At 37.2% G+C, this 12724-nt stretch overlaps 1 protein-coding gene across 4 annotated transcripts in view; it reads left to right on the top strand.

Annotated features, from left to right (window-relative positions):
- GABRA1 (gamma-aminobutyric acid type A receptor subunit alpha1) overlaps nt 1–12724 on the top strand; it is a 67954-nt gene that overhangs the window by 40959 nt on the left and 14271 nt on the right. For all 4 annotated transcript variants that reach the window (XM_080399302.1, XM_080399303.1, XM_080399304.1 and 1 more), the window contains exons 5-7: nt 5409–5629; nt 7265–7347; nt 11949–12092. In XM_080399302.1, coding sequence (XP_080255428.1) covers nt 5409–5629; nt 7265–7347; nt 11949–12092 — 448 coding nt within the window. The remainder of the gene's footprint in view (nt 1–5408; nt 5630–7264; nt 7348–11948; nt 12093–12724) is intronic.

Raw genomic sequence — 12724 nt, 5'->3', positions numbered from 1 at the left:
TACAGTGTGACATCCATACAGTCTAACCTGTATTTTTACACTAAAAGCTACTGATCAATGGGAAGTGACTTTCCTACATCTTGACTGCTGAAAGAGAAGAGAAGAGAAGCTTAATGACTGAATTAGTGTCACTTCTTTATGGAATGAATATTGAAATCAAATTTCTAGATAGCAGCAGGGGATGGAGAAGTTCAAAAAACTGAATGAAGATGTTGTGAGCTTAAGTCTTAAGAGATATTAAAAATTGTGTAAAAAATACAGATAAGGTACTTTAGATTTTGCATATAAATGGGGTTTTAACAAGTAGGTTGGTATTGACAGGGAAAGCCTGGTCTGCAGCTACTACTGTCTGCTGGGTCCTATTTTAGGATGAATGCTGGAAACATCCTCATTAATTTACACTCAAAAAAAGAAAACAGTTCAACCTTGTAGCTGGCTACATTTAGCTAAATACACTCACCAAAAGAAAGATGAAAAAATTATCACAGGGAAGAAATTAAGTTCCATTTCTTACCACAAAATTAGCAGTTTAATTTGAACTGAAACTGTAGACAGGACTTAAACAACAGATTATTACAAATTCCTGACTAGTCAAAACAATGTCAAGGTATGGAATAACAGAGAAAGTAACTTTTAGGAGATAGCTTATTTTCCCAAATTAACTTTATAAAAGACATGGTTTTCCTGATTGCTTGGAAAATAGCATTTATAAAACTACAGTCAGATTTATCAACTGATGCCATGGTATTTAAATAAGAACAAACTGGGCAGCACAGACTTTGTGATCAGTCGTTCTGCTGAGAAGACCTGCAATGGAAAGGTAATCTAGGGAAACAGCTAGGCTGGGGACTTGCCTCCTCAGCACGTGCATACAGTACTGTCTAAGTGCTATATATACCATGAAGAAGAATTAAAAACCAAAGTCATTCAATGACTTCTGCTCTTTTGTTCTGTGATAATCTTGTGAAATTATGATGTCTACTTATTACCCTCAATTACACACTGAACGAGGAGAAATTCCTTAGATTAAAGATTGGTAGAAACCACTGACAGCCACGATTTGTATTCTGGTAATCGATTCATTAAAACACTTCATCTTGCTTTCCCATTTCTGTCTCAAAACAGGTAAAACCAATCACGTCACCACTGGACAAACTGAAAATTTTGAACACAGTCATGTGACTGAAATATGTATTTTTTTAATTTAATAGTCTTTGAATTAAAACTGTAGAACTGCAGCTTGTAAGTGATCTGAGATTGCTCCCTTTCCTAAGAGACCTGACTTCCTGGGACAGATCTCATGTTAATTTCCTGAAAATTAACATAAATTATGTATTGAGCTGGACGTAGGTGCTTGTGGGAGATGAACAAAAAAGAGTGACAGATATATGCAGGTGAATGTATGCTTTGTATTAATATTTATTAGAATTGTTTTCTATAAGTCAGCTAGCTAAGCTACTGTTTGCTCTGTTGAATCAGATCTACTAGAAATTTCCAATAATGAATGGCAATCTAATAAACTAATGGACATGGATGCTTTCCTACATGTAGACATAAATTTAGAGTAACTGGTAGGCCTGCTGAATTACTTGAGACTATGTAATGTCTGGACTTTAGCATCTACTTATGCCTTGTGGTTTCAGGTGATTTAATTATTAAGTAAAAGGTAAAGCTAATTTGGCTTTCCTAGGACAAAGTGATGTTTGTATGGGGTTTGGGTTTTAAGGAGGAATAATATAGCGAAGCCAAAAATAATCTCCTTTCAGAATTAAGAATAAGTATATTTGGAAGAAAAATACTGATTTCAGCAACAATTCAGTACAGCTGAATTACTATAGCATAAGCAATCACTACATTAAAAAAAAATAATCTCAAAACCAGTTAAAAAAACATACCATATTCATTGGCTGCTGATTTTCACTTAGTTGAACAGGAGAGAGAATTAATCAGTCTCTTAATGAAGTGTGTGACCAAGAAACACACAGGCAGGTGTGTTTTGAAAACTAAAGAATCACAGAAAAGCAGAGAGTGTAAACCTCCTACTTGCCTCCCCTAAAAAGTAATGTGTGTGCAGCCTACTCATGCTGACTCTTTTGCTGAAGGAAATAAGTGTGAAATCAGAGACAGAAAGATAAAATGAAGAGCTTACCAGAAAACAAATTTTATGGTAATTTCAATGTATGTCTAGTGCAAAGTCCTCTGTGCATACCACAGGTTGGTTCCATCATTTGAGGGCTACCCCACATTTGCTCTGGTGAGCAGATTTACAGTAAGTGTCGAGCAAATTGTGGGATTTCGTCACAGGGAGGCCTCCCGAGCAGCTGTATCGGGAAGGATGCGCTGCTGTCTGCACCCGCGCCTGATGGCTGGGAACTGGCAATGAGCTGTTCCAGCTGATGCCATATGTTATGAAACTACAGCCACAGTGAGGCATCAGCATACCTAGACCATCTGTTTGCAGAAATCCAATGAGGCAGTTATATAGATAGTAGGTTGATATATCAGGGAGTACATGGTGTTCCTACCCACTCTCAATACACTCTTTTAGGAGCAGCATATACATAACCTGTTATTCTATAAAGAGAATGTCTTGGCTTGTTCTAAAACTTAATAAAGTTAAATAGGAGAAAACCACTTCTTAAAAGAAAACCATCTCTTTTTGGAAGAACTTTGCAGGTTTTCAGGCATGCTTTCTCAGATGGTGGATTGAACTAATCAACAGATAACTGGCTGTTCTCATGTGACTGTCATTTTTGTGAAATTTCTGATGTATGCTATCCCAAATAAGAAACGTTTTAAAATTCACTTTTTTCATAAAGACAGAACGTTGTTTTTCTAGTAGACCTTCATTCCCACTCCTTCTGTATTTGAAGTTCTTGAGGAATGAATGTGTATCTTGCTACCTGGACAGCACCTTGTCTGATGCAGACCACAGAGTGGTCTATCCTATGAATAAACAGTCTCCATGAAGAGCTATTAGATGAGTAAATCAGAGAATGTTTAAGTCAAAGTGTTATAAATATTCAATACCATACAACTTATTGCCAAAATGCAGATAGGAATCTTCTTTCTTTACTTGCACACTAAGGAATGAAGAGTCTCTGCTGCAGAGAATTTATTCCAAATGTCATCTCAGTCATGTGTTTGCACATAGACCACTGCTATAGTACATGGTTTGGAGAAAATCCTTTCATTCCCTTGTTCTGTATGGCACCCTCCTGTAGAAGAAAGCCCTAATCAGAATATCTGATGACTTGACCTTAAAGATCAGCTGTCTGTCAGGATTCATTTGAGGAGACTTACTGTACTTATTACACTGCGCAGTGAAAGCTAAAGAGTTGAGAATCTCAGCCAGAATGAATTCATCCTATATGGTGCAATGGACTGGGATAGAGAAAGGTTCAGTCTGTGCCAGGTATGACCTGTCAGCTTCTTTTTAATTGGGTTTTATCTTATGCTGTCAGGTCCCTTATCAAATCTCTCAGACTCCTTGTTCTTTTCCAGCATAAGAACCTTATGTTCATATAAAGTGAAGAACCAGACTCCCTTCTCTCAACCTGTACCACCTCCCACTCACCTCCTCCTTCGCAGTTGAAAGAGATAAAAAGGGAATGGCTTACAGGCACGCTGAAATGATGTCACCTTCTGGGCATGTCTTTTGCCTTTCCCATGTATGTAGTAGGAAATTTTCTTTGGAGCTAGTAAAACATGGAGGAAATCCAATATTTTAATGCCATCTATTGCCTTTTAAATCACGTTCTCTCCTACCCTGCTGCACACCTGGGGCAAGATTTTGCACACAGGTTGACCTAAGGCCCCAACTCAGCAAAATTCTGAAGCAAGTAGTTGGCTATAAGTACACAACTGCTGTCACTGGAGCTGAACAAATCCAGGCTTCAGCAGCTGCTGAAGATTGTAGTCAACCTGCATTATTGTACATTCAGAACATATGATTTAAAAAAATGGAAATACAATTAAGTGTGCACCAAAATGATTCCCAGGTCTGGGATGTAAACAAAACAAAATAAAACCCAAACAAACCCAAAGTAAGAACACTCCACAGAACTACAACATTTCCATGTCCACAAGAAAATTCTTTAGGCATTTCATGCCCTAAACCCAGGAAAAATACACCACCTGTAAGAATCACCATTCCTAATTACTGCTAGTTGCAACAAGGAACCAACAACTCACAATTGCTTACATTGTATGGAGCGTTGCTGTTTGTTAAAAGAAAAATCACGAGTCTAAGGGAGTCTGCCACAGAGAGGTTTTGCATACTCATTCCAGAATGTTTGTCTTTACTAACATATTCCTTGGAGCAGCTAATTTCCCTATACCTACGTGTGCCTTCCCACACAGCAATTTCCTTTATTTCAGGATTTGCCATCTCCATTAGCAGGAGGTTTCAGCAAAGGTTCAGTTTCTCAGCCAAAATATTATTATTCATGGTGACTTTGTAGAGTGTTTCAATAGCTGCTTTTGACATTTATCACAATATCATAGCCATGAATGACGGAAGGGGCAGGATAATGCCATACTGAACTTTCATTCCAGAGTGGAATTTTTCCCTGGGAAAATATTGTACTCTACAGCATTCACAGGAGTGTTTCACATTTTCACCCCACATACATCCATATTTTATATTTAATACTCCAACATATTTTTCCTAATTTCACCCTCTCCCTCTTAACCTTGTTCCTGTTACTTTGTAATAAATAATTTATTCGTTTCATATGGAGCGTTGGGTATTTTGATTCTTCTTGTGTACACCAAGTCAGCCACTGCATCTCTTCTCCATTGGCCCAGTCCTTGCATAACCAAACTACGTTTCTTCATCCCAGGCTGTCCTCAGCTTGTGCTCTCTGTAGTCCAATGATTTGGCCCAATGAGCCATTCCACATCTCAAACTAGACCACATAATTTTAGTGAATTGTGAACTTTTTGCAGGTTGACTACATGCTTATGCTAATGAGACACTGGGAACAAAAGGCTCTAGCAAGACTCTGTCTCACCAGGCTTATTTCATTTTAAGAGATATATCCTCCTGTGCTATGCATACTGGCTACAGATCCACAGCTTCAAATTATAGTTTTATGGAAGGTGAAGAAAACTAAGAAAAGGGTGAATTATTTTGTTTCCACTACATTATATCTCAAATTCTTATCTAACTTTTGATATACCATTCTCTCTAGCGCTTATTCTGTTGAACACAGTAATGATATTGTAACTGTTTAATAACCAGCTTCAGGTACATTGTAAGTAATATACAGAATAAAAGTTCTGATAATTGCTAATTTCATTAATAGTCATCTTGCTTCTAGGGAATGGTAAGAATATATTTTTCGAGTTCTTATATTGCAACATATGGTATCATAAGCATTTCCCTTTTTTCTGAATTGATGTAGGAATATACTATAGATGTATTTTTCCGCCAAAGCTGGAAAGATGAGAGATTAAAATTCAAAGGACCTATGACTGTTCTCCGGTTAAATAATTTAATGGCCAGCAAAATTTGGACACCTGATACCTTTTTCCACAATGGAAAGAAGTCAGTGGCTCATAACATGACGATGCCAAATAAACTATTACGAATTACAGAGGATGGGACATTGCTATACACAATGAGGTGAGCCCTAAATATTATATCCTTAATTTAGTTTGACAATTTAACTTGTTGAAGCATCATATTTTCCCAACAGGAAACAGGTCCCTTTTTGAGCATAATTTGATTCCTGCTTAGCAATTATTCTCACAATAGGTCATGGAATGATGGAGTGTTTATTTGCAGTGTTTATTTTTTCCCCTCCTGCTGTGCTATTTTTGCAATCACTGGATGTTTCTTAATGGTTGATTTTTAAAAGGTACCTATCGTATGAGGAATCCATCAGTTTGCAGAGGACTTTAGTTTGGAATTACTTTCAAGGATTCCATCAGCAAAGTATAATCAAGTCTGGAAGTTTAATATAATCTAGACTACTAGATCGAGTAGAAAGGATTTTAATCTTTGGATCATATAGAATGCAGAGTCTAAGAACTAGCAGATGCACACAGAATTCATTACCCATTCTTCATATTTCTTGTTCTTGGGAATACATGACAGTCTAAAAATAGACATTTCTTATTCCATTCATAACAAGAAAAACAAGTCATTGAAGCATTTGGAGAATTAGGAGCAAAAATTATTTTTGTGCTGGCACCACTCACTAAAAATATACTATTCTCTTAATGAATGACTGAACTTTAGCTATCCAGTTGTCAAACGAGGAGTTAAATAAATCCTTTTGAAATAAAAATGATATACAGTCATAGAAACATTCTGGCTTAAAGGACTGCAAATTAAACAACGAAAAAAATGGTATGTTGTCTCTAAAGAGCTACACATCCTCTGTGTATGTCTTCCATAGAATCATACAAGGTATGAAGTAATTCTGTTGACTTAAAGGCAAGATGGATAGCTTCGTATGTAGGTGAATGCTGAGTTTTCTTTTAACAATTTTAAAAATGTTTTTAAAAACAGCACAAGTATTTGGAGAAAAAGTCTCCAGGCTTTTGGGAGCCTGTCAAATGTGTTCAATTTATTCTGCAACATCTTTCAAGATTGCCTAGACTAGGGTAGAATCTGCTTGGCTGGTAGTTATACATGTCCAGGTCAATTTTTCTTGTCTTCCTAAATGCTTGGCTGTTCGGGATTTAATCCACAGGAACATTATCTTGGCAGCACATTGTTCACATATGTCTCTCTTTTGACCATAACCATTTCTATTTGCTCACCTTTGCAAGTGCCTTAATGCAATCTTCTGCCTAGTATTCAAGTATTGTTGTTCATTCCTTGCAGATGTGTGGTATGTGACTGTTTCAAGTTTATTTAATCTCTTTTATTGAGAAACATGTTTGCACCCAAGCTGATAGCAATGAAATGATTTCAGCAAATGCCTGAGCATCCAGAGTGGGCCAATTTAATGGTGGCAGCAAGGAAGCAATTTCAGTTGCTAATAGATTTTAACCCTTACGCCAAGTTAGAAGTCTGAGCATGACTCTGCTGCACAGTGAAACAAGGTAGAGGGGCAGAGCCAGTGGCACTGGTGTGCCTACATATGCCTGTCAGCACCCTCAGCCAGAGAATTCAGGTCCCGTTCTAGCTGCTAATTAATCACATAACAGATATTATGCTATACTTATTCTATGTGTCTTAATAGAAGTCTATTTGCTATTTCTATGAAACTAGAATAAATGTGTCCTTTTGCTCATTAATCCATTATAGATTGACTGTGAGAGCAGAATGTCCAATGCATTTAGAAGACTTTCCTATGGATGCACATGCTTGCCCCTTGAAATTTGGAAGCTGTAAGTTTATTTTAAATTGAGGATTCTCCCTTTTTAGGCCACTTTTAAAAAGTATTTTGCAACTGAGAAAACCTCAAGGTTTAAATCTTGTGTATTTTCCACTTTTTTTTGGCAGGGTTGTATTTTTATTCTTATATATATATTTATATTTAGTATAATGAACCTCTTCTATGTGTCTTAAATATTCTCCAATGTCATGCCTGGACATTCATGAAGGAGAAGAATGACGGTGCTCTAAACAACTAGAAAAGTAGTTTGTCATATAGAAAATGTTGTTAATCTTACAGTTGCTTTATTTTGTTAAGACCCAAAATCAATGTTAGAGAAAAATAATACAGACCATGGATAACTGAATTGGTTTAGGTTAAAACAATTCAGAATAAAATTTTGCCTAATATTATAAAATATTCATACTACAATCATACAACATTTCTGGAAGTGAAAAATCTCAGAAATCTCCAAAAAAAGAGTCCTAAGCTTGCAACATTTGTAACCTTAGGTTAGAGAACATACTGGACAAAATGTAATGTAATTGAAATCAGTGTAGTAACTGACAAAGCTTTCTGTAAATTGAGAATTTCCACTAAAACTTTAATTTAAATAAAAACCCACCTGACACTGATACCTCCAAACTTAGCTAAACATAATATTTTTAAAAAAATTAAATATAGCCCCTCTTCAACTCTTTAAGTAAAAAAAAAAAAAAAACCAAACAAAACAAAACATAGTGAAGAGCTGTTTTACTTCCATTGGCTCAACACAAACCAGGAAGACAAAATGTGTAGACGATGTAATAGTGTATAAATTGTTTCCTCAATGGCTATTTTTTTTTCTAGTAGGAATGGGTCGTTTCACTGATAATGGGTACTTAGTGGCTTGATCAATTTTAGAAGTCAACAAACTGAACACCCAATTCATTCTTCACATGGTACCAGACAGGGTGATAATTTACTTTGGGCTGAACAGCTCTATGTTTAACATGAGAAAGGACTGATGTTTTGTCTTTAAAGAGCTACTAGCCTCCTAGATAAGATTTAGAGAACAAAAAGCTGACACAAATTTGGAGTATAACTGACAAGAATAGTTTACTCCTGGAATGTTAAATTTTCTTACAGTACTTCCAATAAATCTTCCCAATCTCCTGTGAAGCAGAAGGGTGGGGGAAGCCTGGCTCCAGCTACAGCAGGGCCAGTAGCTGCAGTGAGTTCTGGAGACCTGTGCACCTGAGATCCCAGTTAGGTCAGGAGTGGTCCCAGCACTGAATTTCTTTTGAAATGCACCTTAAAGTGTTTGTGTGGACTGCATGCTGGATCTGGGAGGTGGGAAGATGGCTACTTGTGCATGAAAGCTGCTAATGCAAAGTTAAACCATCAAGTTTTTGAACAAATGTGAGCTACCATAGACTTGATAAGACAGTTATCACCAGCCCCATCTGTGCATCACTGAGCCACAGCCTAAACACTCAGCACTCCCGAGTCTGAGCAGTAGTTCCCATTTTCTTCTGATGTTAAGTTTTTCCTAGCCCTCTGTGTCCCAGATTAGTGTACTCTTGGTTCACAAAGTGCATGGCTTTCCAGATTACTAAGGATCTTGCCTTGATTAAATGGTTAAGAGATGCAGAAGTTACGAATGAAAAGGGATAGATAATATGGATTTAAATACAACTCCAGAACTATAACACAAGGTAAAAACAAGATAGCAAAAAGATTCACAAATATAGCTGCATATCATTTGTATCTAAATTGTTTTCCTTTTATCCTGAAAATAAAATATTGCCATAATATAAATAATTTTCTTAAATGAAAAAAAATTATCAGTGATATTTCTGACTGAAAGACCATTTCTTACACTAAAGTCAGAGGCAGTAACTGGCATTCTAAGCTCAGTGCAGATGTGTCTGTCATGTTTTGCAGGCTAGTTTGATTATTTTTTTGTTTTGAACACTAACTGGCTATCATGCCAGCTGTCCTAAACAGGACCTAGCAAAACAAGTAACTCCAAATGCTGGGAAGGGCCAGGAAACACAATCAAGGAGTTTTCAGGGAAACTGCATTCCCTTACTAAATTCAAGCGAGTAGCTAATCTTGGGTCCTCATGGGGGGCAGTTCCTTCTGTAACACGGTTTTACTGCAGACACTGCATGGGGAATTCACTGTCCAGAAGAGGACCTTAATGCTGGACCTCTCCCCTCCTCATCAGATTATCTGTCATCGTTATCAGGTTATAGAATATTTGTCTCAATATTTAGTTATTGATATAAATAGAAATCTCTCCCATGGGATAAATGGTTGGACCCAAGCAAGATGCAAAAATGAGACTCACCATTGTACACAGAAAAAGAACAGTTCTTATATTTACTTGCCATTTTTTCAGTGGAAATCATATTTAAATACGTGTAGGACATTTCTGTCAAATACCTAAGCCAATTCATTATAGTCCTCTTAATGGACTGAAAAATTTACTGAAAAAGACATTTAGTTGCCATGAAAGCCAAGCTTTAAGTACAGACTACAATATTGCACTCCATAGCTCCCCAAATTAGTGTTCGTCCAGCTCTGTTTTGGATTAAATTGGATAAAAGTTTTTCCATGTCCTCCCCTCTTACTCATCACTTGTTGGAGCTGGATTCAGGAAAGCCTCATATTGAAGGAGTTGCATGTCTCCCGTGGACTCTGCCGGTACTGTGGAGGCCAATAAATGTTTGACCCAGCTCCAAGGCTAAAGGGATTTGCCAAAATAGCAGCTTAAGCTAGAGGTTATTCCAATGTAAATTCAATGTGACAAATGCTAAAGAGATTCTGGAACAAAAAAATCTGGCAAAACAAAATCAGAAAGGCAGATGTTCTCCTCGACTCTTACCACAAAAATCTAATTGTCAGTTTAAAACTAAGGCCACTCTGGAAAGTGGCAGTGATAGGAGCAAAAGGCTGTGTTGCTACTTGTGCAGTACCTGAATGGGAAGCTGGAGCTGAAAGCAGAACAGGGAACCGAATCCGGCAGTTCCAGGGGCAGGGCAAGCTGTTTCCAGCCCTGATGAGTGTGCTCCCTTTCCCTCTAACCCTGTCCAGGGGTCCTCAGCAGCTCAGGAAATCAGTCCTCTCCCAAACTACCCTCCTGCTCCAGAACAAGTGAAATGCTTGAAAATTGATATTATTATTGCCAGTCTTTCTTTATGTGACTAGGTTAGCAAGCCAATTCTTGTACTTACCGTGGCCATTATTTTTAAGGTTAGAATTTTTAAGATGTAATTTGCATTTACCATTGATTCCAAAAAGCTGTGTACGTCACAGTGCTCAGGGAATATGAAGTCTGAGGGTAAAAGCACCCTTCTGCTTCAATCACGCAGGACCAAATGCCATGCAATTAATTTTGCCAGCACACTCCATCCACCAGCATCTCTTCAATTATTAACTGTTATCTCTTACACTGATAAAATTACTATCTCACAAGTGAAGCAAATCAGATTCCTTCCTTTCCTGCTTGCCAGTCCTGAAAAATGGGAAAATCTTATCCTGTAGGTAGAAGTCTAGTGTCATTTTAAGTGCCCTAAGATGTCCCATCTGGCTTCCAACTGCCTTTGGTGGGTGCAAGCTTTATGTAGGTTCTGATCACACATTCGGTCCCATACGTGTCTGAGTACTCTTAGGTGTGAAGAATGACACTAGATGCCTCTATGTAGACAGCTGACTCCCACCCAAACTGCTCAGAGCTAGAGCTGTCAGACTCTAGATGACACAAAATGACAGAAGAATTTTACAATGGGACTAAGATTAAAAATATTTATATATAGTTTAATTCCTGAAATAACTTAAATAACATACTAGTAACAGCACAAAACACCCAGATGGCATATGTAGTATGCTACTGAATTATCTATGTAACGTAATAAGAGTACTCAGATTTGGAGAGCCTGCAGTGTTTTTCTTTTTCTTTGCTCAAGACTCAAATAAATGTGAACTTGAGTGTGAGCATTTCCCAGAAATAACTAAAGGAGAAAAAAAAAAGTTAATTGTGATTTAAACTCGCTTGAGTCTAGACAGCTTCAGAAATGTCTGCTATGTCTGTTAGCCAGCAAGGACAGTGTGAGGTTGGGGGTAACCAAATGGAGAGCTCTCGCAGGGCTGATGATGAGAAGGTCACTGAAGCCACTCTGAGAAGAACTTACTTCCTTACAATGGCCCAGACAACACCACACTATGACAAACGGAAAGGACCGGCACCCATCTTGCTTGATAGCAGTTAAAAGTTAGAAAAAGAGTTTTAAGTTCTCACAAATGCCCATAAAATTCCACATCTCACTCTTGCTTCTAGTTACTCAGAATTTACATAGGTAGGAATGATGTAAGGGAGAGGAATATTGTCATGCCATTGAGGACCAACCTTAATCCCACCCTACAACAGATATTTAGCTAATCAGTGTGTGGATAGACCTATAAAATCAGTTGTATTTCCCATAGAGAAAAAAGAAGCTAGGTGTGGGTTTCTACAGATAATTGAAGAGAATTTAATAATCAAACTACTGCTCAAAACGTTTTTTTGGATAAAGCCATATGGCAATAGAAAGTGCAAAGCTGAAATGCAATGTATTTCTTTTAAATTAGATGCTTATACCAGAGCAGAGGTTGTGTATGAATGGACACGGGAACCAGCAAGGTCAGTGGTTGTGGCTGAAGACGGCTCTCGATTGAACCAATATGATCTGCTCGGACAAACTGTGGACTCTGGAATTGTTCAGTCCAGCACAGGTCTGTGAAAAAGTTTTTTTTGGGAAGGGTCATGTTTAACTGCCAGAACATAGTTTAGAGAAGGAGAAAGAATACCAAGACCAAAAAGTGAGAGAAGTAAATTGCAATATATGAGCAAAACATGACTATGAAAAGATAACATATCCTGGGATTATTTTCCTACTTCATGAAGCTGGTGCTTATAGTATTTGAACAATTTGAAAGCTTCCTGTAGTGACAGCTCTAGCTAGAAAAAGCAGTAATTTACATTATAAAGAAGCAGCCCTCATATCCTTATCATATCATCTGCCTACTATATAAGCTCAAAAAAAATAGTATATGAATATGAATCCTCAGGGATCATATTCCTGGAGGCAGTGAAGTAAGTTGCTAAAAGCGATTGTATAGTTCCTCAGTGAGGTATTTAGAGAGTGAAAAAAAAAAAAAAATCATCAAATTAAAAACCATCTGGAACATCCAAACAGGGTTTAGGTGTCTTAATGCTAGCATCAGCTTTAACTCCAAAACTATTTATAAGAAACAGAAATATAACCAACATTAATAGTATAATATACCTGTAAATTGAAGCTGGCTTAAAACATTTTTCACTTTTCAGTGTTTGTCTGAAGATGTAATTTATTTTTTTAAAAAAT

The sequence above is a fragment of the Falco punctatus genome, assembly GCF_963210335.1.
Source record: "Falco punctatus genome assembly, chromosome: 8".
In the NCBI taxonomy this organism is placed as follows: Eukaryota; Metazoa; Chordata; class Aves; order Falconiformes; family Falconidae; genus Falco; species Falco punctatus.
Note: the sequence above shows the minus strand (reverse complement) of the source record. Positions and strands in the feature narration are given on the sequence as shown.